The following is a 27246-nucleotide window of genomic DNA, read 5'->3' as shown; positions in this document are numbered from 1 at the left end:
GACGTCACAACTCCTTCCTCCTGACTGGTGCCGCCCAATTGTCCGTCAACACATCATGTTTACCTGTTACGGCTACGTACATTCCTCCTATTTACGACGTGTTTTTCTGCTCGTTAACATTAATAATCAAAATGGTGAAGGCGTGTGTGGCGGTCGGTTGCAATAACAGAGAAGATAGACGGAGAAGACGGAGAGACTTGAAGTTCTACCGGATTCCGAGAGACCCGGAGAGAAGAGAGCGAGATGGGCTGCTGCAATTCGACGAGAAAACTGGGCTCCAAACGATTACCACAGATTATGTAGTAGTCATTTTATATCTGGTAAGATGCATTTAATATATATTTAGAGGGTTTTGGGCTGACAACCACAATTAAGATCATTGTTAGGCTAATCGCCGACAACATACACGTATGTATGCAGTGAGAGTGCTATCGCTAAACCATATAAACATTAAAAGCCCTAACTCCATTGACAAACGACATGAAATACATTAGACTTGACAGTGGATGTTAGCAATAACAAAAGATTTTGAATTGAAAATTTCGTAACTCACCTTTCCAAGCACAAGATAGATTCCTGCCGAATTTTCGTGGACGAGGACCTGTTTCACCCAACCAGCAACGAAGTATTTATAAGCCTCCAAGCTCTTAAAGTTTTTCAAACTTTCGTGAGAATAGGCTGATTTTGTGTGGACAAGATAGTTGTACATATCAGGCTAGCTAGCAGATGTCAGGCAAATACGGCGGAGACAGCGGGTTGAAAAACATCGATTTCGGCATCAAATATGGATCTGGCGAATGGATAAACTGAAGCTTTTCCACATAACGCCTTTTATGCAACGCATCAAGTGAGTTTACGGCATCCGAAAGCACCGGGTCTTCCATGAAATGCATTATAAATTGCTCGATCAATTGAGACCATTGATAATACAGACACAAAATGGCGGACAAGGGGGCGGAACCATACAGCGAGCACTTGATTTTGTGATGTCGGTGGGTAGTGTCTATAGGGAACAGGAAATGCCTTTTTTTTACTAAACAGGCTCCTCCTCCAAGGAAAAAAAATATATTCACCTGAAACCTGCATCAGGGGAGCCATAAGACATGTGTTCAGGTGCCTGATGAAAAATACTGAGGTTTGGTTGAAGCAGAAGAGTCCAACAGGAGAAGTGAAAATGACTGAAGCCATTTCGTCTCACCACAAGTTTTGAACAGTCATAACTTCTACAACATATCTGTGCCAAACATCTCGTGCTTGTTGAGTCATACTCTGAAGGGTCCTGTAGGGGTCATTTGCATCAACCCTACAGGTTGGTCATTGTAGTTTCAAGACCTTTTGAAATACTTATTTTACGGCCCATGTCCACATGTCTCTGTCTGTTGACGTGACGACCCTTTATTCGCTCCTTTTTTGTAATACTCTCTCCAATAGGGGTTTTTATCTCTTGGGTGTGTGAATGTAAAGAGGCGACTTTCGAGCATGTTAGGTTCTAATGAGATGATTAGAGAGGACGATCTGCCACCACCCTGACCTGCACACTGTCCGAGTTGCTTGACGTCCGAGTGGCGCTAGATTGCGAGGGCCCGTTCAGTCCTGCTTGCAGGCCTAGTAATTTATGTTTTGCTCTGTGTAATTGCTAGAGCTTGGAATCTTTGGGCACCTAACGATTAGATTACGATTCAGAGGCTCCGATTCGATTATAAAACGATTATTGATGCACTCCCCTCCTTTTTTTATTTTTTAATGTTTTGTACATTAGTTCCAAAATTGTTCAAAAATCCTCTCAGGCTAAACCAAACTACTATTTCAGTATCAAGTTAACATATAACAGTACACAAATATACAAAAATAACAGTAAATAAAAAACTCCAGTCCCCATTCTGTATCAGCAGATTTAAACTACATTCAATTAAATTTAATGTTGTGAATTGACTGTTACAGTTGTTAAAATTGCTCCCGTTATTCCATAATTTCCCTTCTGTCTACTTTTGTCAAAGTTTTAAAACTATTTCATCATTTAAAGATAGATTCTGTTAGGTTTTGTGTTGGTTTCTCTTAGTGTGACTTGTCCCTGTGATTGCCCATTGCTCTCACCTCTGTGTGTTCTCCCAGTGTATCCTGCAATCTGCATCCACCTGTGTTACCCAGCTGTTCCTCGTCTCGTTACCCCTTGTCTGCGTGTGTATATAATGACCCAGTTTCTTGTCACTTCTTGTTGCGTCTATGTCTGTCTTTGCCAAAGTCAAGACCCGTCCAAGCCCTCGCGTACCTGTCCATCCGTTTAAGTAAGTTTTGTTGATCCATAGTCCTTTTGTTTGTACTTTGTGATTTTTGTTATTATTAAAAAATTTTGTTTGAGTCCACTGCCTCCTGCCTTGCATTTTTGTTTCTCTGCTTTTGGGTCCACACAACCTGCCTGCCCGCGCATTCCCTGACAGATTCAAGACAAGATTCTGCCGATTTAGGAGTATTTTAAAATAAAAAGTTAATTAGGTTTGCTACAACAGAGCCTTCTAGAGAGGTCTACTGCTTTAAGATGGCGGCTGTTTACTTACGCCGGAAAGTCTGTCATTTCGCATCTCTGTTTAATAATATAACACTGACGTCGTCTGTCATTTTGCTTCTAGTTCTACATATATATATATATATATATATATATATCTACTGTAGCCTTATGTTTGTAGCAACTAGCAACTGGGTGTTGTTTGTAGCGGCTGTCAGCCGCAGTCAGGTATGATTTTTTTTTTTCCATCTAGCGGCATGAGTTGAACATGATATTTACTCTCGGTCCGTTCCTCCATGCGTCCCAAAGACCGCGCTGACTGTGTTTTACTTCCGCTTTACCTGGTATAATTCAATAATCGGAATTTGGATATTTGTGAATCGTTCTCAAATCTTCCACGGCCGAATCGCGAATAATCTAAGAATCGGAAATGTTGCACGCCTCTAGTAATTGCTATTTGCAGTAGTACCAGCAACATTTATTAAGGATTTAGTGTAGGTTTTCAGGCTGTGGAACGAATTAATGGGATTATTATGTATTCATATGGGAAAATCCTGCTCGACAAACGACCATTTCGACTTACAAACAATTGAAACTTGAACGAATTAACTTCATATGTAGAGGTACCACTATATTTACTGTAGTTTGTCCTCTTGGCTGGCGTTTCTGCAAAAGTTGAATTCTCATTCATATGCAGCTGACTCTGATTGGCCAGTGATTCACAGGTATAGATTTAAATACTGCATTGTTTTTTATATATTGTATGTTTAGTGTGAGTCAGTTAATAACCAAGAGTGGCCAACTTGAGACAGATATTAGTGGGGAATCAAATAAAATAAAAAAAAAACCACGGATAACACACATCAACCAGGGCACCTTATGAATGAAAGAGTTCAAAATATTGGAAAATGACTTTAGTCCCTGTTTAAGGTATCTAAACAAGACATCACTAATTGAAGATTACCACCGGTAGTTGTAATTACATTGTAGAGTATATATATCTACAATCCGGTTGCACATATTCCTAATCCACATACCTGATATAACAGAGGCGAAAGTGGCTAGAATGCGTGAAAACCCTCCAAAACCACCAAATTGCAAAGAAAACTGCTTTTGGCACACTCATACCCAAGGGCGCTGGAAGTCACTCACAGCAGGAGATGCTGAGGATCTTTTATTTTCCCATTCAAAAACAGCCGTTTTTGCTCGCGCGTTTTCTCCATACAAGGCGTGCACAAAGGAAGTACACACGCATGCTGGATAGTTTATGTACTACTAGAAGGCTACGACAAAGACTATTTCATCTACAGCACTGTAAATGTTGGGAGTTTTTGTATTGGAAATAAAAGCGTCCGTGTATTATAATGCAAATCCACAACAAGATGGCGCAATGACACACGAAAACATTTTAAAAATAAAAGGGCCAATAAGCCTCGGTTTTCTACTGCATTTTCACAACACTAAAATGAATTGCACACAAATATCCAAAAACGCTCTGCAAGGCGGCAGCTCAACAGCAACAACAAAAAAATAATATGGCTACAATGCAAGCATGTCTAACCTATTTGAAGATAACAAAGGACAATTATCTACATTTTCAACCTCGAATTAAATTTCATAAAATGTCTCTGCTTTTGTAAAGAAAAAAAAATCACAAATTATTTTTTGTGTCATGTTAACGCCTTCTCTGTCAACAGCTTACTTTTCTGTTCCAATAGTGCTTTATTCAAAGGGATCCGGTAGCAAGCAAGGTGTCAGGTGGTGTTATTAAAAAATCAACATTTAGTTTTAACGTTAAATGTGCAATTGTTTCCAATATGTTTTATTTATTTCTAACAAATAAAAAAAAAGTGGCTGGGGAGAGGGAGGTCTGGGATTCCCTACTAAAGCTGCTTTTGGGTGGATGGATGATCATTTTTTTCCAAAACACCTTTTCTCCCCAACCACCCTCAGCAACCCACTTCCCGCACCACTGCTCATACCTATGACACACAATAAAACAAAACAGGTTTCACACATGCACAAGGCTACTTCATTAGACTTACTGTAACAAGGCATACACAAGAAACAGATTATAATTCAAAATTGTATTTTTCAATGATATGCAAGATGTCAGTAAAAAAAAAAAAAATAAATAAAAAAAATAAACATTACCCGAGAGTTTAAGACAGGGGTGGGCAAATCAGTCCTCAAGGGCCGCAGTGGGTCCTGGTCTTTGTTCAAACTGACCCAGCACAGATTGTATAACCAATGAGGTTTCAGCAGAAATGAGAAGCACCTGACTGCAATCGACTGATTGTACTTGCAAAACAGCAGATTGGTGAAAATGTGTCCTCTTAATGAGTTGCAACAAAAAACCCGCACCCATTGCGGCCCTTCATGGAATAGTTTGCCCACCCCTGGTTGAAGATGATGCTCACCATGCTAAATTCTAATGTTAACGAGAACGTGAATGCTATGCTAATGCTCCGTGCCACCTAGCACATCATCATCTCGTTTGCACAGCGTCGCCACCCCCTTCCTTCCTCCCTCTCCCGCTCTGCACTCTCCAGGGCAGGCACTGGCAGGCAGGCAGGGAGGCAGATGTGTGACAAAAATAGACAACTTGCACTTCATTCAACCAAATTGTAGTAACGCGCACCATCACATCCTCAGGATGGTGACAGCATTACAAAGATGTAAAATGTAATTAATTTGATTACTTACTACTGGAAAAAAAAAAAAAAAAAACGCTGTTAGAAAAGCCGTGATACTCTAACGCTGTCATTAACCACACTGATAATAACAACTGTAGAACATAACTTGAGAACATAGGTTGTACATCAAAACTGAAGATAATGTACAGTCCCTGACAAAAGTCTTGTCGCTTATCCATTTTGTAGAAACAATTGCTAATAAGCTGACTTTTAATTATTCATTTGGTTTCAGAAATGGCTCATATGAAATCTAAGACCCTCCCAAATGATCTTGAATGCACAAAAATATATTTGTTTCACTGAAAAAAGATTGATCATTTAATGAAGATATAAAGGTCATATTTTGGCAAGACAAAAGTTTTGTCGTCTACAGAAAGTAGTGTGAAAATTGAACAAAAAATGTACTTCAAATACAAAAATATGTTACATAGCATAAGCGAATTAAGCAGTGGTGCTGTGAGATGCAAATTTAATATTTGTATGACTTCCATGGGCTTCGGCAAGGATTCATACAATTTATTGATGAAGTCATCAGGAACATCAAAGAAAGCAGTCTTGCATGCCTCCCAGAGTTAATCAACATTCTTGGGTTTCGTCTTCCATGCTTCCTCTTTCATCCTACCCCAGGCATGCTCAATGATGTTCATGTCTGGTGACTGGGCTGGCCAGTCCCGGAGGATCTTGATCTTCTTTGCCTCGAGGAACTTTGAGGTAGAGATTGAAGTATGCGATGGAGCACCATCCTGCTGCAGAATTTGTCCCTTTTTATGGTTAGGAATGTAAGAGGCAGCTAAGATTTGTTGATATTTCAGACTTTATGTTGCCTTCCACCCTGCAGATCTCTCGCACAGCCCCATACTGGATGTAACCCCAGACCATGATTTTGCCACCACCAAACTTCACTGTTTTCTGAGTGAATCTCGGATCCATGCGGGCTCCAGTAGGTCTCCTGCAATATTTGTGGCAACTGTGGTGTAATTCAATGGAAGATTCATCTGAAAAATCCACCTTTTGCCACTTATCCAGTGGCCATCCTTTTGACAGGCTCTGGGCCTTGGCAAATGCCACACGGTTTTTTGAATTGTCTGCACCCTGAGAGATAGTCTGAAATATCAACAAATCTTAGTTGCCTCTTACATTCCTGACGATAAAAAGGGACAAATTCTGCAGCAGGATGGTGCTCCATCGCATACTTCAATTTCTACCTCAAAGTTACTCAAGGCAAAGAAGATCAAGATCCTCCTGGACTGGTCAGCCCAGTCACCAGACATGAACATCATTGAGCATGTCTGGGGTAGGATGAAAGAGGAAGCATGGAAGACGAAACCCAAGAATGTTGATTAACTCTGGGAGGCATGCAAGACTGCTTTGATTGATGTTCCTGATGACTTCATCAATAAATTGTATGAATCCTTGCCGAAGCCCATGGAAGTCATACAAACCAAAATTTGACCTTTATGTCTTAAATGATTAATGATTGATTGATTGATTGAAATGATTAATCTTTTTACCGTGGAACAAATATATTTTTGTACATTCAACATCATTTGGGAGTTTCTTAGCTTTCATATGAGCCATTTCTGAAACCAATTGAATAATTAAAAGTCAGGTTGTTTGCAATTGTTTCAACAAAATGGATAAGCGACAAGACTTTTGTCAGGGACTGTAAACATTGACTTATTTTTTTTAATAATATTTTTGTAACATACATGAACAAAATAAGCACAAATGACTAATACACTACTCACATTGAAATTGAGTGTATTTTAAAGATAACACAAACATTGGCCTTTTCTTCAATTATTGGGAAATAAATAAGTGGATAAACGTAAATAAACAAAAATAAATGCAAATGTGCACATTAAAATGGAAGATGTTCTGAACTTTTCATCAGAGCAAATAAAAGAAATTGAAATAAGCCTCTTCATCGCTCTCCTTCCTCTTAAAAATCTGATACATTTTCCGTTGTATTCTCCTTTTTAACGCATTATTTCCAGAATTTGTTCATTACCTCGCTGGTGTGTTCTTTTTTCCTTTTTTCTTTTTTTTGTTCTGGAAAACATGTGTTTTTGAACCAATCAGAGCTAACGATCCTTGCTGATCACATATCAGTCTGTCAGCCAATTCCATTTCAACCAAGTCCATGGTGGTTTGGTGCACACATGCTCACATTGACGCTATCATCAGACTCGGATACACTGCGACAGAGCTGCTCGGCAGAACTTCGAAATTTAAAAATAAATAAATAAGAAGAATAAATATCGGTGATAACGGATTACGCTACACAAGCACTTTAATAGACTTGTTGTTAACACTTGTGTGTGTAACTCTAACGTTAGTACAGTAGATTGTTTTCTTCTTACAAATGCGTGTGTGACAGCCTGGCAGGTTTTTTTTAACTTGGGGTTTCGACAGTTACCGTCATATTTTCGGGATCAAATCACTATTCTGGTCCTGAATCTTTTATGAGTGTGTTCACCCCGGCAGATATCTAAAATGACAATTGGGAATATGGGAAATGAAGTTGCAGATATCAGACATGTTCATGACAACGCACAACTAAATCACAAATATTTGCTACATCTATCCAGTCTAGCTTTCAAACGTTAAAAGTGCTTGCCATATTGCAGTGATTTTTTTGTTGTTTTTGACATTTTTCAATCACAAATATTGTGTGATTGTGTGTACACAAATGATCATCTTTGTTTAAGAATCACATGTAAGACACTGTACCTGTATCTTGGCACCTAACAACTACTGGGTTGAGAATAACCATTGGTAAGACAAAGAGAGAGAACAGAGAAGGGCAGGAAAAGAGAAACACTTTCACGGTGCCTGGCTGCGTTGACATGAGAGCAGTGCATTGTGGGTGCTATAGGCCTGGGGGAAACCATTGGAGCAGAAGGACAAAGATGGGAGAGTCTGTGTGGTGCCACAGCTCTCTCTCACTGACACAAGCAAGCATGCGTGTGCACACACACACACTACACAAATGCAAAATGTACACACTCACACAGATACATCCAACTCCTGGCAGAGCGGTAAACATGCAGCCCACCATATTATTTTCTCAGCATTCTTTTAAGGTTGCATCCTTGTGTCAGATCTGTGAAGCTGTGCGCCAAGTGATTATACTAGCTTTAACAAGGAAACCTATTATTACAAAGGCTGCTGATGTACAGTAATGATGAGCATGGCTGTCAGATTGGGGGATGTCTGTAAGAATGATTTTATGTAAGAGAGGCAGACGGGAGGGGATATGTAGGCTGTAATGCAAATTTAGCGTGGGCCGGTTAGGGCCAGTTCTCGCTGGCCTGCGTTCGACTGAGCTGGAGACTTGTGAATACGCTTGCAGACTAACTTGACAGGACAGGCCGATGACATCACATGCCACGGTACCCCATCGGCCTATCCTACCACTCCCTGCGCCCCCATCCTCTCCCCCAGCACCCCGCAGACATCTCTTGAGTCACAACGTTGGCAAACGCACGCTTGCACACGTGAATGCCAGCATGTCTGTTAGTGTGTCTACGCGTGTGTCACATCTTTTGCCACGTGCGGTGGGTTTGCTGGCATAACGCAAAGAGCCATAAATGTCAGGTCAGCCGTAAAGACCAAAAGCATCTGTGTGTATTTATTGTATTTGTCTCAGTAGAGCATCTTATGGAAAATATAACTAAAAAATTAATACATTTAACTATAATTTCAATTTATTAATTCCATTGTTAATTTTTTTACGAAGTGTTATATGTTAAAGGGATCGACGGATAGAAAGCCTTGTAGTTCTTAAAAGATAACTTTATTATGAGTTAAAATAATTTGATATTGAAACCCCTCTTGATGTTTTCGTTTTTATACAATTCGTAAAAATTAGTTTAACTAGTAGGTCGTCATTGTTGTTGAATTAGAAGGGCGGTGACATCACATTATTACACTGCCAGGCTTCCAGAGTATGACTCTTGCGACATAAACATGTCATCTGTTCAACTTTTTCAATTTGAACCCAAAGGGAACATTAATGAGCATGACAGCACTGTTGATATTTCACAAAACGAGCAGCAAAAGCAAAATGAACAAGAAAGACGGGATGAGACGTGACGAGAGTAGGGAACAAAACGGCAAAATGTCTACCAGAGGCGAATTTGACACCCAAAGTACTACAGTGCACTTTCAGCTTGTTTTGTTTAGATGCATACAGACAGAATATACTTAATATGCCTTAAGAAAATACGTAAACATAGTAATACCAAATAAGGGTGGTTTAAATATGCTACATTACTAATGTGGTCAACAGCTCAACAATCGGCTTTAAAACTACCACAAGAAAACACTATGCTTAAAAGTATGAGAGGGAAACACATACAAAAAGTATTTTTAGGCAATGCAAAGGTAATAAAAGACTCAATAAAAACACAAATAGTAAGTACTCGCCACTTTTTAGCCGATGAGCGCATGTGTTGGACATCTCGCCACGAAGAAGGAATTGCAGTAACCTGGTAGTATTCGTTGAGTGACAGTGACAATCTGTCAACACCCCAAGTGTCCATAAAACATGGCGTCCTCCTTGGGTCAAAACATGTACTAATTATTACAGTTTTTTAAATCAATGGCAATATTTTTTGTGTTTCTAATAACATATTTTAGTAAAAGAGAACATTTGTGGCTTATTAGAGCCTACAAGTGTTTAAGTTGTTAAGGTTCCCTTTAACAATATTTTAATACCATAAAAACACTCTCCTTCTTAAATTCTGATATATTTATTTATTTATTTATTTATTTGGGGAAGGGAGGATTTATGTAATCAATAAAACTATCAACATTTAAGAAAGAGCACCTTTAGAAATTAATTGACAGTGGACATCGGCTATTTGCGGCGATAGGGACCGGGAATAGAAAATAACTGTGAATAATTCAAAGCAATTGAAAATATTATTTGGGGGAAAAAAATATTACTACACACACGCATCCACACCCCCCAATGGATGGATCTGCGGTCCCAAACCGTGTACATGCTGGGGTCCACTGTATTACAAAATTACATTTCGTAGAATGATCCAAATTTTAATCAATCAAAAGAATGTGTAGATTCTAAGTTCTCAAATACAGTATATGGAAACAAGTAAATTGGAGTGCTTAAATTCATTTCCTTCTGTAGTAAAGTTTTATTGATTTCATTTTTTTCCATCCATGAGTTTAGGACAGAGGCTGATATCCTCTTCTGGCTTCTGCCAAGAGAGATATTGTTATTCTTTTAAATGTTCCTTTCCGACCTTTTTTGCATTGCTTTGCAAATGCAGCATTGATGCTTTGGTTCCTTTGTATTTGTACAATAGTTTTTCCATTTGAGAATGGCAGCCTCCTCACACGTCGAGTCAATATAATTAATGTTGTCAGTTCCAATGTTTCAATTTATTTGTATCATACAGTACATACTGCAAGAGATGCATACATGATTGGTATGACTCACAAAGAATAACGCAACTGACTGTTCAGTAAAAGTATGCATGTGTTTGTGATTTTGTGCAGCAGTACATCAATGGTCAATAATCTATGTGTACCCGTAAATTTGTTATTGCTCAAAGAAGTTCCCATTTTCCCTTCGAGGGATGTCAGAAAAAATGTCCATAATAAAACATATTTTCTCTGCAAAACTATATCACATTATCAGGCACAAACAATTTCATATTTGCATTCACACTAACACACAACAACTCAGTCGTTCATATTTTCTCGTCACAATGAAATCAAAACGTTACTGACACCAGCTGCCTACTATGAATTAAAAAATAAATCTGATATTAGACAACATAACTACAAACAACAGCTGAAAAACAACCACATTCTTAAATAATATTTCAAATACCAGAGCTAAGACCTACAATTAGTATTAGATATGAGAGTATAGTTGTATCTGTGATATGCGTTTCTCAGATAAAATGGAATACTTTGGCCTGCTCCCGTGCATTCGCATAGAGTTACAGTTCTTTGCAGTGCATAGTCAAATACCTGTGGAATTTAATTAGCTACCCAAGTTTCGGAAGATGTCAACTTACACAAGTTTCACACTCTTCATTTTTTTTTCTTCACAGCACATACACACAAACACGCCATCCAGAGATGATTAGGTTAAAGGGTTAAGACCCAAGTTTAAAGTTCAGGGTTTGTGTTGTCATCTCCTAGGCAATGGCATTCTCCAGTGGTTCCTTCTCCTCTAGCCTGGCACGATCGGCTGCACGAGCCGCAGCCAATTCCTCATTTTTCTTCAGCTCCCGCTGATATTTGGCCATGATGGCAGCATAGGCGCAACCGTATACTGCTGCAGCCAGCATCATCAGACATACAATCCCACACACTACACCAGTGATGATCACTGTGGCAATTGCATGGCGTAAGTTGACCGGTCGCTGCCTTTGCTTAGTCTCACACTCTGGTATATTAGCTCCTCCGCCACCGAATCCCTCTCCCATTGCCATCGGGACATGGAGCGCGTGGCTTGAAGGATGAGCGTGGTTGCCGTGGATGTGACCTCGCAGCAGCCTCTCTGATTCCAGATGATGTATGTTGGCAAACAAGTAATGGTAGCTCGTGGTCATGCAAGCGTGGAAGAGCTGGTAAGGGACCTTCTGCAGGTCTCTGTCCCTCATCTCTACTGGCTGGCTGCAATGCACCTCATCCACCACACCACCTTGAGAGTGGAGACATACATCATCAGTTATGTTATAATCCTTTTTGCACCACGCTATAAAGATGACCTCAGTCAGAGCCCAGCCTCAACCAGTTCATGGGCTTGAGAGGCACTATTAATTAATCTAGTCTATAATGCCTTTCTTCAATGGGCTATAGATCGTGTTAGGATTAATGGAAAGACTTCAACAGCCGCCTTTTGTGTTCCTCTCTGTTTTATTTGTCTTTCTGAAAGCACACCTTTTTTCCTGCTCTCCGGGTAATCACTGCTCCTCTCCGAACCACACATTCTTGTTTCAAGGCCTATTGTTCTTTTCTGTGACAATTGTAATTTACAGTTTTAAAAGGAGGAAAGGAGAGTGGCTTTCACTGTACAATGGTTATTTTGGTGTAGACAGTACATATACTGTACATACCAGAATGAATTGTATTTTTGCATGCTCATCTGGGTACCAGTGCCATATTATTTTATTATACAAAACTTATTTTCAAACCGGATCTGCTAATTTACTGACACAGAGGAGGGAATGCAATCCTATCACAGTAATATGCACACATTTCAAATGTACATGAATGGGTATGATTTAAACTAGTGTTGCACCGATACCATTTTTTGGGCCCGATACCGATACAGATACCTGGCTGTGCAGTATCGGCCGATACCGATACCATTCCGATACCGCTCTGTTTATATATATATATATATATATATATATATATATATATATATATATATATATATATATATATATATATATATATATATATATATATATATATACACACACATACGTTTTAGGGATGCAACGATACAGTTAAGTCACGGTTCGGTACGATTTTCGATACAATTCAATACATTTAATGCTCTGAAACAGAAAATACAACTGTTATTATTATTATTATTATCATTATTATTTTATGTGCTAACAAGCAAAAATAACAGTGCCATCATACAAACAAGCATTTTAGTGCATAATATTTATGTGCTTACTTATTACTGATCTGAAGAAATTCTGTATATAAGTGCTGAGAACAATCTTTACTGTTTGTAAAGTGGGCACACTGTTGATTGCTGCAGCTCTCTTAGCAGCTATATTTACCATATAAGCAAAACATCCTATTTGTGGTCCGAGTCCATCTGTAACATGTGCTGAATTAACAGTATTTGCAGCATTATCTATAGTCACTGGTATGGCTTGATTTGGCCTGCTTAACTTCCATTCAGTCATGGCGGTTTCTAATTCATCAATGTAGTATATGGACCCGCTCTGGGCTCACGCAGTTAATGGCATGGGGTCTAAAGTAGCACATCTAGGTTGCTATTTGATGATATCTAGTGTGTGCACGTGAGAGTTGGCATGGGATCTAACATAGGACATCTAGGTTGCTATTTGATGATATCTAGTGTGCGCGCTGCACCGCTTGAGTGTTTTCTGGCCACAGAAGTCACTTCTGCTCATTACTGCACAACACCAGCATATGAAAATCGACTTTCATAAACAGGACGAGTTTGAAGAATTTGCCACTCATTGTTCATCATGAAACCATGAGTTTGCTTAGTCTCTCACGGTCTTAACCTTTCTGATCCCATTGGCTCTTAAACAACAGGCATATTTAACGCATGTTAATCGTTAGTGAATGACATGTTAGAAAAGCAGTGTATCATCATAGTTTAGCGTTGTTGTGAGCATCCTCAATATTAAAGTCGAAAGTATTATTGTCATTTAGTAATTTCGAAACAAACACATGCAGATGTCATGCATCGGGATTTGGGACATTTGTTCACGTGGGGAGGACAGGTCATTTGCACTCAAGTGATACCAGCAGATGGTATCGGCGCCCTAAATGTTGGTACTCGTCGATACCGATACCACCAATTCGGGCCGGATCGGCACCCCCTGCCAATACTGGTATCGGTATCGGTGCAACTTTAATTTAAACCAGTGGTCCCCAACCACAGGGCCGCAGACCGGTACCGGTCCGTGGCACATTTGTTACCAGGCCGCAGAGAAAATAAATAATTTTTTAACAATTGCAATCTGGTCTCTGGCTCTTGGCACATAGATATCCCTGTCTACTCTATAGACTAATCCAAGTAAAGGTCACCATCTAGTGGTTGGTCGCAATTACTAGGGTGTTTTGCACACCAATAGCAGCCCAGCGAAAGTGTAAACAGTAACTTTAGCTGCTGTTGGACGTGTGCTGTGGGCGGTGACGTCTTTGGACAGTTTTCTAAGGGGAAAAGGCCACCTGCTGAGCCAAAAGAGGAGCCTACAACCAAGTCCATTCTGCACAATATGTGGCTAAAAGCTAGCAAATGAGGTAACAAAAGCGAATGCACTGAGAGCATCATACCTCATGCCGAACTGTATTGCTAAAGCTAAGAAACCTTTCATGATTGAAAAACTAATTATGCTTGCGACCACGGATATTTTAAGTTTTAGGAGAGGCTGCTGTGAAAAAAAGGTTTATTCAGTGTATGGTGAGTGACATTTTCCCTGCACTTGATGTTCGTTTTTGGCCTCGACGTGTGATTTATATGTACTGTCTTTTTCTGCTACACATTGCCGGCCCATGAAAAAAAGGCCCACATTACACCGGTCCGTGGTGTAAAAAGGTTGGCGACCACTGATCTAAACAACTAAGCTGTAATACCTCTTTCACTCCCCCCTTCCTTTTTATTTTATAATTTTTCTTTTGTAAGTACAGTATACCAACTCCTTGTCCTTGGCTGTCCAATTAACATTGGAGCAGTGTTGCACAATTGCAGCCCGCTAGCAACCTGGTAGCAACTTGGAGCAGTAGGGCTGCAACTGCTGCCATTAATGAAAACACTGAACTCCACAAGCAGGTGTTTCTGCAATGCCAGGGAAAGTCTGCCAGAAAGTTGCCCTTGAGCCCAACATCAACGATAGCTCAATTCAACAAATGCATCACGAAGAGGCTTACATACTAACTTCTTGATGTTGAGCATCATAATTTACCACTCAAAGCCTTTGAAAAACCTAAAGTCGATACAGGAAAAGAGTTTTCAGTCCATGCCACATTCGCTGAATCGCACTTTCGTTGATGACTTTGTCTGGATTCGCATAAAGGATCTAGCAGGCATTCTGCTTTGTGGTTTGTCAATGATCTGTTTCGAGATACTTGCTTTGGCTATTTGAACTGGACGAGTGTGACGGCCATAGATCTTACAAACAGACTGAACGGAAATTTGCGTACTAATATAAAGTCAGTTTGTGAGCCACAGGCAAAGCCATGAAACGTATCCCTATAAAAACTGCAAAATATAATCTGTCAAATTTTGATGGTCTTTAGTTTTTCCGAAGGATAATTGAAATGCAATAGGAAAGCAGTGTTAGTGTGCATATGTGGATTTAGTGACTTTTATGACACCCTGTACTCACACTTTCGTTGACATACTGACACACAAACTGTCTTTATTTGTGAGTGGTTGTTTTTAGTTCATCTACACATATTAAGACTCTATATCCGATTAAACAGGAATTTTACTGGAAGAAACCATCCAAACAATTTTGAGTGCATGCATGCACCTTTGAAGAGATAGGTCTCCAGCCACAGTTTGAGGCCTATAAGGTGACAGTCACACCTCCATGGGTTGCCTCTGAGTGTGAGACTATCCAGGCGGCCCATAGCCTCCAGCAGGGATCGGTCTAATCGTGTTAGCCTGTTGTGGGCGAGCCCTAGGTGGCTCAGGTTCCTCAGATGTTCTCCTATGGCTCCAGACAAACCCCACAGGCTTAGTGAAAGCACATAGAAAGAAAACAACGTGAAATCCAATCACCAAAACTATTAAAATTCCATCACGGTGTGATTGAGGCAATTACGTAGGCTTACCTGTTGTGTGAAAGGTCAAGGTGTGAAAGTGAGTGTATGGGTCCAAACAACCTCTTATCAAGCTCTCTCAAGCTGTTGTAGGCAAGACTGAGATGCTGCAAAGTTCTGAGCCCCAGTAGAGCAGTTGGGGAAACAGATGTAATGGAATTATTTGATAAATCGACAACGCGAACAAGGGGTATCTCTCGAAAAGCCATTGATCCGATGCCTCTGATGCGATTGTCTTGGAGATATAATTCTTGTGTTTCTGGATGTAATCGTCGGGGAATGTCATAAAGGCCACGACCCCGGCAGTCCACAGCTTTGGTGTTTGTGTTGCAGCTGCACTCTTTTGGACAGGCACGCGATAGAGAAAGCAAGGAAAGTAGGCAACACACCAGTATCACTGCAGAGACAGAAAGTAGTAATGATCAGTTTGGTTTGAAAATAAATAAATAAATTAATTAATTAAACTAAAAAAGAAAGCACAGAAATTTGATCGAAGTACTGTACTCGACACAAAAAGCCAAATAATCACATACTTTATGTTTAGTATAAGCACATAATAATTATATATTTCAAATTTAAAAGTCAAAATAATTGGACTATTCACGCTTTACTTAAAGTAAATAATTCAGACACATCTTTTCATTCAATAAACAATTTGAATGAGTCCAAACTACTACTATTACAAAATACTATTAAGCATAGTTCATACATAACATACCTAACATACATGTATGTTACGACATACAGTAGCCCATTTGACGCTCTAGCTGAAGCTAGTAAAGCTCATTTCACAGCTGTTATAATCTCCCCTTCATCTTTAAAATGATAAAAGTTTTAGATTTCATGTGCAACAGTGGAAAATCACTGCATTCCTACTTAGTACGAGGGTCTTCAACTCGCTAACTTCCTGTATGCGGCTACATCAGTATGACTGGGCTACCACTACCTGCTAGTGTGACAAGGCCAAAAGAACATCGGCACTACTTTGCTTGTGTGTGTGCGATAATCAAGAACTGACAGACCGCGTGCTTAGATCTATTATCTATATAGATAGCTAGCTAGCTAGCGCAGTCGTTTTGGTTAGTGAGGATATCAACCATTCTGTTCTTTATAGCATTTTCCATTGTAACACCAAACTTCAACTAAAGCAAAATGTGTCCAAGGCACCACATTTTGCTCGCACCTTCAAAACCATGATTATGTTGAATACAGGCCTACCATTACATTGTTTTTTTTTTTCTTTCCCCAAGTTTGTTTGAATGCATCATAGATCTGAATATGATACAACAGAATGTTCACTCCCACCTCTATAACCTGCTTAGAAATGGGCCCTCCGTGACGTCAAAGTCTTGTACTGTAACCCCTCACCCACTCTCTACCCACACACAAATCCATACATAGCTGATATTGGGTGTCTGATTCCTTTTGAGTTGACTTCACATGTCCATTCCTCCTGGAACATCACAGCAGTATTTATAGCATCGGCTGGACTAGCTTGAGGCTAAATGAAATGCAGTTCAAGCCCAACCCTGGGAATGTAGCTAACTAGTTCTAGTCTATTTACAGATTTCGAACGTGTCATTGCGCCATGTTTGCTCTTCAAGACCAGCAAACATATGCATTACAGTTAAGCAGGATTAAAAAAATATGTTTAATAAGTAATTCATTTATTACCCATAGTGTATTTTCCCCTTGTCAACCTAGTACTACTTAATGGCAGTTCATTTCAGAACACCAATGAGCTGAGCAAGAACTATTTCATGGTCACATGCTGTATACTATGGTCAACACACCCCATTCAGTAGAAGGTAGTCAATTTAAAATAACTCAGATTTCCAAATAAATCAAAGTTGATCAAGGTGCACCCTTAAACATATCAACTTTTCATGCAAACCTATGAAACCAATGAAGAATAAATATTCATATTTAGAATAATTTAGTATGGTTCATATACCAGTGTTTCCTTGAAAGAGAGCACTGACACATGTGCTCCCCTTCCTACAATGACACTTGTCCATATACATAGAGCACTTGCATGGCCAAACATAAACAGCGCATCAGCTCAGTGGAGCATTGTAGCTCAAGAACGAGGTCAGAATAGCTCTATGCTCTGATGTGTCCCTCCAGCCCCAAGTGCATGCAGAGAGGCTTGTAATGATGTGCGCACAAAGCCTAAAGCAAGTGGCGACCACTTAAAGTTAGAATCATACCTCTAGCTCATGTATCTTCTGATTTGAGGAGCCATAGAAATCAAAACTAATATTACAATCATTATTATCGTAAACCTGTGTTGATATTCCAATACAGCATGATAATATTCCAAGAGCCCAATGAAACCAAAATGTTGTTGAATTGCTTTCTTACCTCTCATCTCTGCCAGGCGTCCTTTGACTGCTTGAGTCCGCTATCCTTTACTTTTAAAAAAATTGAATATGTCAGAAAAGAAAAAGAAAAAAAAAAGAAAAAAAGATCCCCTTTTTGGGTTTGAGTGACCGATCTTGTTCAGGATCCATTAGCTGTCATAGAGGCTGAGATCAGTTGTCCTCAATTTTATTTTGGGAGGTGAATATATGGTCAATATATTTATCTAGGTATATTTTCAACAAGCCAAGATGTGGCTTGGAAACCTGTGTTGCTTTCAAAATCCTCAACACTGCCTACAAGCATGAAACCCCATCAGAGGGGCCGGATCAGAACACACAGCTTAGTGCCAGCCAGACAGTCAGTGTGGGAATCTCTCTCTCTCGCTCTCTCGCGCTCTCTCTCTCTCTCTCTCTCTCGCTCTCTCTCTCTCTCTCTCTCTCTCTCTCTCGCTGTTTGATTCTTTGTCTCTTTTATTTTCCATCAGGCTGTTTTGTTGTGCTTCTGCACATTTCTCTTATAATCATACGTTTGCTTGCTTGCTTGCTTACCCACTCTGTCCATAGTTATACCAGTACTACAATTAACTAAAGTGTCAAACCCCAGCGGACAGCTGTGCCTCTTAAATCTTAAGGTCCACGCGCAGTTTGACATTCACCACCGCTCCTATTTTTATGGGAAGAGCTTTTGAAAATGGAGTGTAGTACTGAAATAATTAAATGTGCAAAAATACACTAAAAGAGTGTCTATTGCAATGGTGTGCTCTAATGCTAAAATGCATGAGACATGGACAGAGGGGATGGCAAAAGACGCTTCTAGAAAAGAAAAAAAAAACGCACAAATGCACACATGAACTCACTCATACAAAGCAGGGTATTAAGCTGTTGTAATAAATCTACATGAAATTCTTTTTGCTAAGCTCTCTTGAGCTATTGGGTCAATTGCAGGAGAGGAAAAAATGCACAAAAGATGATGCATTAATGAAGGACCTTTAAAGTGGTTCTTATTGTATCAAAGCTCTCAACATGACCTTAGACATGTCCCTTGTACTATTTGCCTGCTCAGCCCACTAAGTGCATATTCCAATAATTTTCCTTCACATGGACAGATAAAACTGTCATTTATATAATTCAGTATATAAATACATAAAATATGATAAAATATCTGCCTTTTTACGGTAGTTTGTCGTGAATTTGACAATTAACATTTAGTTTCCTTGTTTTTTTTTTGTTTTTTGTTTTGTGATACAGTATAATTCTGACAGTCAGAGTTGCAAGTATTTTACTGTAACTTTAACTTTTTTTTTATACAATGTAGATTAGTCTACATCGCTTTGACAGCAACAATCATAAAAAAATTCCTAAAGGTATTTGGTGAAAAAAACTTAATCTGACAGTGACTTGCTTGTGGTTCCTGGGGAGGTTTCATAAGGTCATATATCTCAGTACAAAACTAACCGGATGACTGACAATAACCATAGGTATTTAGCATACATCATGTTATGCACTGATCTATTTTGTTTTAGCATAGTGTAGAATACACTCACACGCCCACACACATATATATATTAGGGCTGTCAAATTTATCACGCTAACGGGCGGTAATTAATTTTTTAAATTAATCACGTTAAAATATTTGACGCAATTAACGCATGCGCGAAATGACTCGTTCAAGCGTTTCCTCAAAGAGTTTACAATGACGCCGTTTTAGCACATCGAGAGCGAAAAGGCAGAGAAATGCGAGTGGACACAGGTGTTTATTGGACCGCACCTTTTATTGGCTTAAGCTTTGGCAGCCAGTCATGTTTGCCCAACTTCCCATCATGCATTTGGGCAGAGCAGGAGAAGTTCTTTTTCTTAACACGCCTAATTGAACACAACGCAGAACATAATGTATACCATTTGCAGCCACCACTTACAGTCATGGTTGACCAAGTTCCCATCATGCACTTGGGCGGAACAGTTAGGTCGCTAGTATCATTTAGTGAAAGCACAACAAAAATAATATTCCTATCTCTCAAAAAATAATGTTCACAAAAAGAAAAGCACTCAATGCAAAGAGAACTGGCATTCCCAATCAAAATAGCTATGCAAAATACACATAAAACTTACTCAGACTTTGCCTTGGCTAGATCTTGGCTAGATTTAAAACTCGCCATTGACACCCTGTAGTGTATTTGAATCTCTCCCTTACGTAGTTAAAGAATGGAGATGTCGGACGTTGTTCCTGGTATCTGTTGGAGCCATGCACCCAGCTTGGAGGTTACTGCCCCTAGTGTCCCGATCACTACAGGGACCACTGTTGCCTTCACTCCCCACATTTTCTCCAACTCTTCCTTCAACCCTTGATATTTCTCCAGCTTTTCGTGTTCTTTTTTCCTGATGTTGCTATCGCTCGAGATTGCTACATCTATCACTACATCAGTCTTCTGATGTTTATTATCCACCACCATTATGTCAGGCTGGTTGGCCATCACCAGTTTGTCTGTCTGTATCTGGAGGATCCCACAGGATCTTGGCTAGGTTGTTCTCGACCACCTTTGGAGGTGTCGCCCACCTTGACTCCGGGGTCTCCAGTCCGTACTCGGCACAGATTTTCCTGTACACTATGCCTGCTACCTGGTTATATCGTTCCATGTATGCCTGGCTTGCCAGCATCTTACACCCTGCTGTGATGCGCTGGACTGTTTCAGGGGCCTCTTTGCATAGCCTGCACCTAGGGTCCTGTCTGGTGTGATTGACCCTGGCTTCTATTGATCTTGTGTTTAGGGCCTGTTCTTGTGCTGCCATGATCAGTGCGTCCGCGCCGTCTTTCAGTCCAGCCTTTTCCAGCCACTGGTATGTTTTTCCCATGTCAGCTACCCCCATCAATTTGTCGGTGGTACATACCATGCAGGGGCTTGTCCTTTTGTGATATCTCCTCAGGGTCCTCCTCCTTACTAGGCATCTGTTGCCTGAGGCATTCACCGAACAGGTCATCACTGGGAGGTCATTTTCATTATGTACTCTTGGAGGGATGTAGTTTCCTATATATACAGTATATATATTAGTGGTGGGACTCGATTAAAATTTTTAATCGAGTTAATTACAGGGTCTGTAATTAATTAATCGAAATTAATCGCATTCTAATTGAAAACCATATATTGACAAAACAAATCATGTTCTCAATAAAAAGGCCTTTTTGAGCTTAACAACAAATTTATTGCTGTTAATATGTAATGTCATCAGCAAACAATTGGTCAAAGTGCTCATACAGCTATTCAGGTTTCAAGTGTTTCAGGCACCCGGTTATTCATGTTCTTTGAAAACATTTTTCTTTAGATATGTAAACAGTTAAAAACCATAACTAACTACTTTTCAGTAGTTACAAGATAAAGCTATGAGGCATAAAATATTGCCAAACATTTTCTTTCAAATAGTGAAATGTAAACACTGATAATTAAACTGAAAGAAAATAACAATTAAAGTGTAACACTTCAACATTAAGTTTTTTAACAATCCGTACCAATTGTTGTGACTTTTCGTTCAATCTCCCAGGACTCGGCAAACGAAAAAAACTGGTCTGCACAGTTTACTGTTTAGTGTCTGTCATTGGCTTTTTGCACAGACGCCAAATGCCATTCATTGTTGACGACTTGTATTGTATGTGCGGTCACTCCGAGATAGTTAGAATTGCTCAAGAAAGTCCAGTGGTCCCGTGTCAAACCAACATACTCGACAGACTGCAATAGGTCTTCTTTGGTCTGCTTTTCGTCATCGCATAGCAGCTTGCACAAGCACCGGCCGAGGCAGCCTGCTGGGTGCGACCGCCAAGCCGACCCCGCCGGGACCCTCGCCGCCGCAGCGCCCTGGTTAAAGGGCGGGCAGGAAGAGGGGGATGAGGAAGGGGCGCAGCTGCGTCGGCAGCTTGCACAAAACGATGCTCTTGTCCATTGTCCCATCAGGACGCGTTTTATAGGGAATAACTAGCCCCTAACTGTCCAAATAAAACCTCAACTCCCGTCACTGCTACTGTTAGCGTTTGTTTGTGTGCGTCAGATTTACCGGCGTACCAGAAACACGTGAGTAGGAAGGTTCCACATGCGGACAAATGGAACTGAAACAATTAATTGTGTTAAAATTTTTAACGCATCAAAAGCTTTATAATTAATTAATCGAAATTAGCGCGTTAAAGTCCCAGCCTTAATATATATATACAGTGTATCACAAAAGGGTGTACACCCCTCGCATTTCTGCAGATATTTAAGTATATCTTTTCATGGAACAACACTGACAAAATGACACTTTGACACAATTAAAAATAGTCTCTATGCAGCTTATATAATAGAGTTAATATATTTTCCCCTCAAAGTAACTCAAAATATAGCCATTAACATTTAAACCCTGGCAACAAAAGCGAGTACACCCCTTTGAAAAAATGTACATCCTTAAATGTCCAAATTGAAGACGGTGCACAAGAAAGCCCGCAAACAGTTTGCTGAAGACATGTCAACAAAGCACATGGATTACTGGAACCATGTCCTATGGTCTGATGAGACAGGCGGGCTTTTTTGTCTTCAGAAGTGGCTTCCTCCTGGGGTGACAGCCATGCACACCAATTTGATGTAGAGTGCGGCGTATGGTCTGAACAGCAACAGGCTGAACTCCCACCTCTTCAATCTCTGCAGCAATGCTGACAGCACTCGTGTAACGAGTCACATGACATTTTGAAGGGAAAATGACAAGCAGTACTCAATTTGGACATTTAGGGATGTACGTAATTTCTAAGGGGTATACTCACATTTGTTGCCTGGGGTTTGGATAGTAATGGCTATATTTTGAGGTTTTTTGAGGGGACAACAAATTAACTGTATTATATAAGCTGCACACAGCCTACTTTTCATCGTGTCAAAGTGTCATTTTGTCAGTGGTGTCCCATGAAAAGATATACCGGTAGTTAAATATCTGCATATATATATATATATCCATCCGTGTCTTGTTCCAGTAGCCCACTTGACATCAGGTTGTCTTGGTCCCCCAACACCTGACACGAACCTTGTTAACTCAGGCAACATTCGAGCCGGTATGACTCTATCATTGATTGTTCCGCTCATTGTGAGGTATAGGCATACAGCATGAATGGCCTTGCCTAAGGACCCATCTGCATATCATTATGCTCCTGACCGGGGTTTGAAACACCAACCTTCTGTACCAAAGTCAGCGTTATTACCACTGAGCTATCCAGCTGAGAACAGCTGAATGAAGATGCTGTGGGACTTCCAGATCCAGACAGACAAAATGGTGATGGCTAACCAGCCTGACAGTGTGGTGGTGGATAAACATCAGATGACAGCAGTAGTGATAGATGTAGCAATCCCGAGCGATAGCAACATCAGGAAAAAAAAACATGAAAAGCTGGAGAAATATCAAGGGTTGAAGGAAGAGTTGGAGAAAATGTGGAGAATGAAAGCAAGAGTGGTGCCAGTAGTGATCGGGACACTAGGGGCAGTAAAACCCAAGCTGGGGACCCGAGCTTGAAAGGAGAGACCATACCGGCCGGGTGGGCGAGACGACGATTTTTTATTTTATATATATATATATATATATATATATATATATATATACAGTGCCTTGCAAAAGTATTCTGCCCCGTTGAATCTTGCAACCTTTCGCCACATTTCAGGCTTCAAACATAAAGATATGAAATTAATTTTTTTTGTCAAGAATCAACAACAAGTGGGACACAGTCGTGAAGTGGAACAAAATTTATTGGATAATTTAAACTTTTTTAACAAATAAAAAACTGAAAAGTGGGGCGTGCAATATTATTCGGCCCCTTTACTTCCAGTGCAGCAAACTCACTCCAGAAGTTCAGTGAGGATCTCTGAATGATCCAATGTTGTCCTAAATGACCGATGATGATAAATAGAATCCACCTGTGTGTAATCAAGTCTCCATATAAATGCACCTGCTCTGTGATAGTCTCAGGGTTCTGTTTAAAGTGCAGAGAGGATTATGAAAACCAAGGTACACACCAGGCAGGTCCGAGATACTGTTGTGGAGAAGTTTAAAGCCGGATTTGGATACAAAAAGATTTCCCAAGCTTTAAACATCTCAAGGAGCACTGTGCAAGCCATCATATTGAAATGGAAGGAGCATCAGACCACTGCAAATCTACCAAGACCCGGCCGTCCTTCCAAACTTTCTTCTCAAACAAGGAGAAAACTGATCAGATATGCAGCCAAGAGGCCCATGATCACTCTGAATGAACTGCAGAGATCTACAGCTGAGGTGGGAGAGTCTGTCCATAGGACAGCAATCAGTCGTACACTGCACAAATCTGGCCTTTATGGAAGAGTGGCAAGAAGAAAGCCATTTCTCAAAGATATCCATAAAAAGTCTCGTTTAAAGTTTGCCACAAGCCACCTGGGAAACACACCAAACATGTGGAAAAAGGTGCTCTGCTCAGATGAAACCAAAAATGAACTTTTTGGCCACAATGCAAAACGATATGTTTGGCGTAAAAGCAACACAGCTCATCACCCTGAACACACCATCCCCACTGTCAAACATGGTGGTGGCAGCATCATGGTTTGGGCCTGCTTTTCTTCAGCAGGGACAGGGAAGATGGTTAAAATTGACGGGAAGATGGATGCAGCCAAATACAGGAACATTCTGGAAGAAAACCTGTTGGTATCTGCACAAGACCTAAGACTGGGACGGAGATTTATCTTCCAACAGGACAATGCTCCAAAACATAAAGCCAAATCTACAATGGAATGGTTCAAAAATAAACGTATCCAGGTGTTAGAATGGCCAAGTCAAAGTCCAGACCTGAATCCAATCGAGAATCTGTGGAAAGAGCTGAAGACTGCTGTTCACAAACACTCTCCATCCAACCTCACTGAGCTCGAGCTGTTTTGCAAGGAAGAATGGGCAAGAATGTCAGTCTCTCGATGTGCAAAACTGATAGAAACATACCCCAAGCGACTTGCAGCGGTAATTGGAGCAAAAGGTGGCGCTACAAAGTATTAACGCAAGGGGGCCGAATAATATTGCACGCCCCACTTTTCAGTTTTTTATTTGTTAAAAAAGTTTAAATTATCCAATAAATTTTGTTCCACTTCACGATTGTGTCCCACTTGTTGTTGATTCTTGACAAAAAATTACAATTTTATATCTTTATGTTTGAAGCCTGAAATGTGGCGAAAGGTTGCAAGGTTCAAGGGGGCCGAATACTTTTGCAAGGCACTGTATACATATATATATATATATATATATATATATATATATATATATATATATATATATATATATATATATATATATATATATATATATATATATATATATTAGGGCTGTCAAACGATTAAAATTTTTAATCGAGTTAATTACAGCTTAAAAATTAATTAATCGTAATTAATCGCAATTAATCGCAATTCAAACCATCTATAAAATATGCCATATTTTTCTGTAAATTATATGTATATTCTGTAAAATAAATTGTTGGAATGGAAAGATAAGACACAAGATGGATATATACATTCAACATACGGTACATAAGGACTGCAGTGGGCATTTCACTCTACTGTCATTTAAATGTGTCTATGCTGTCCTCACTCCGAAGCGTCTACTTTTTCCAAAGCTAGACAGCTAGTGAACGACGCCTTAATAATTAGACTTCTTCCTTTTTCATCTGATTTATTAATAAATTGGCCTCAAACCATTGTCCTCTTTAGACCGTCGTAAAACTACAAAATAAAAGTACACAAGCATTGCATTAGCAACAACGTTAGCTTAGCACGCTATACAGGTTAACTAAACATAAACAAAAAGCGTCTCATACAAAAAATATAACATTTCGCTTATTAACATAATATGTACATTCTTTACAACAACCATACTTACGGACAAATCTTGTCCAAGGATCATATAAGCACAACATTATCAGCCCGAGACGTCGTGCAGCCATAATGAAGAAAGAAAAGAAGAAAATAATAAACCATGTCGCAAAGCGACCACAAGAGTTCGCTGTTGGACAGCGCAAAAAGCCTTGCTGTAAAACTTACCAAAAGGCAGAATACTTTCTGAGCGGGACATGTGCGTTAATTGCGTCAAATATTTTCACGTGATTAATTTAAAAAAATTAATTACCGCGCGTTAACGCGATAATTTTGACAGCCCTAATATATATATATATATATATATATAAAATATATTATATATCAGGGGTCGCGTTAACCGAATATTTTCCGTCGTTGACCGATTTTTTTAAACGGTGACGGAAAAAACTGAAGTCCATCAGTCATTTTGACCGGTTGCAATTCACACCCCAGACCACAGAGTGGCGAGTGAGCATATTAATTAGCTATCGTCTCTCTTGATGCATGATGCCGTTGGCCTTACTCTGAAAAATGTCAAGGCAACTGAGTGTCCGAAGTTTCTTCAAAAAGCCCCAAAACGACGATGGTGTTGATAAAAGAGGTGAAAAACAGGGACTGTACAAGCGGGCACGCAATTCAAGTCCATGCGCACCAGGAGGAAAGTGTGAGACTACGTTCAGGCCACAGCAGGTGAACTATTAATTTCATTGTTCCATATGCTACACATGGTAGGCTACCGAACTACTGGGGTGATCCAAATGAGGGGCGGCTAGCTTGACTTCGTTTTAACGAGTGGAGGGTGGCTTGACCGCAGTGGCCACAGTCAGCTGTTTTTGTCACTGCGGAGAAAAAGTTACATATTCATCTGCTTGATGTGTGATGGCACGGTGTGGATTCTCTGTTAAGCTTGTTCGGACAGAATATTAATTTAAAATGAATGAAAACTAAATACTATTGAATATGTTGAAGCGGTATGCAATGTTAAGAGTCTTGTTAGCTGTAGGCACACTATCCTAGACCCCTCACTATCCACTCGCGGGGGCCTGCGCTTGTCAGTGACGTTCCTTATTCTCGCTAGATGATTATACAACTTTAACATTTGTTAATAATACGCTCTGTGTGTAGTATCATCCATCGCTTTTCCTTTTTAAATTGGCACTTATAAGCGAACGCAAGAAGTAACAACGGGAACATTTTTAAACAGGCAGTTCACGGGAGAGCATTTCGACTCTTCGGCCAATCATATAGCGAGAGCGAGTGGATAGTGAGGGGACCGCGCGCGGCTCTTAAAGGCT

General features: G+C 39.9%; 2 protein-coding genes across 4 annotated transcripts in view; one reads left to right on the top strand and one right to left on the bottom strand.

Moving 5' to 3' along the window:
* Nucleotides 1-27246, top strand: part of LOC130930315 (voltage-dependent calcium channel subunit alpha-2/delta-3-like) — a 288134-nt gene that overhangs the window by 234743 nt on the left and 26145 nt on the right. The window lies entirely within an intron of this gene.
* LOC130930330 (leucine-rich repeat and transmembrane domain-containing protein 1) lies at nucleotides 9383-18447 on the bottom strand. The gene is made up of 4 exons (XM_057858218.1): nucleotides 18094-18447; nucleotides 15742-16126; nucleotides 15438-15643; nucleotides 9383-11884 (listed from the first exon to the last, which is right to left on the bottom strand). The coding sequence occupies exons 1-4, from the start codon at nucleotides 18098-18100 to the stop codon at nucleotides 11376-11378; spliced, it is 1107 nt and encodes a 368-aa protein (XP_057714201.1). The 5' UTR covers nucleotides 18101-18447; the 3' UTR covers nucleotides 9383-11375.

This window comes from Corythoichthys intestinalis, chromosome 2 (assembly GCF_030265065.1).
Source record: "Corythoichthys intestinalis isolate RoL2023-P3 chromosome 2, ASM3026506v1, whole genome shotgun sequence".
NCBI classification, from domain to species: Eukaryota; Metazoa; Chordata; class Actinopteri; order Syngnathiformes; family Syngnathidae; genus Corythoichthys; species Corythoichthys intestinalis.
Note: the sequence above shows the minus strand (reverse complement) of the source record. Positions and strands in the feature narration are given on the sequence as shown.

Bases quoted from the DNA above. Each gene is read 5' to 3' on its own strand.
- LOC130930330 (XM_057858218.1), bottom strand. The intron at 15,644-15,741 runs GTAAGCCTACGT...GCTTTCACTAAG, and splicing joins CTTGACCTTTCACACAACAG to CCTGTGGGGTTTGTCTGGAG. The intron at 11,885-15,437 runs GTGCATGCATGC...TCCACTCTCAAG, and splicing joins GGAGACCTATCTCTTCAAAG to GTGGTGTGGTGGATGAGGTG.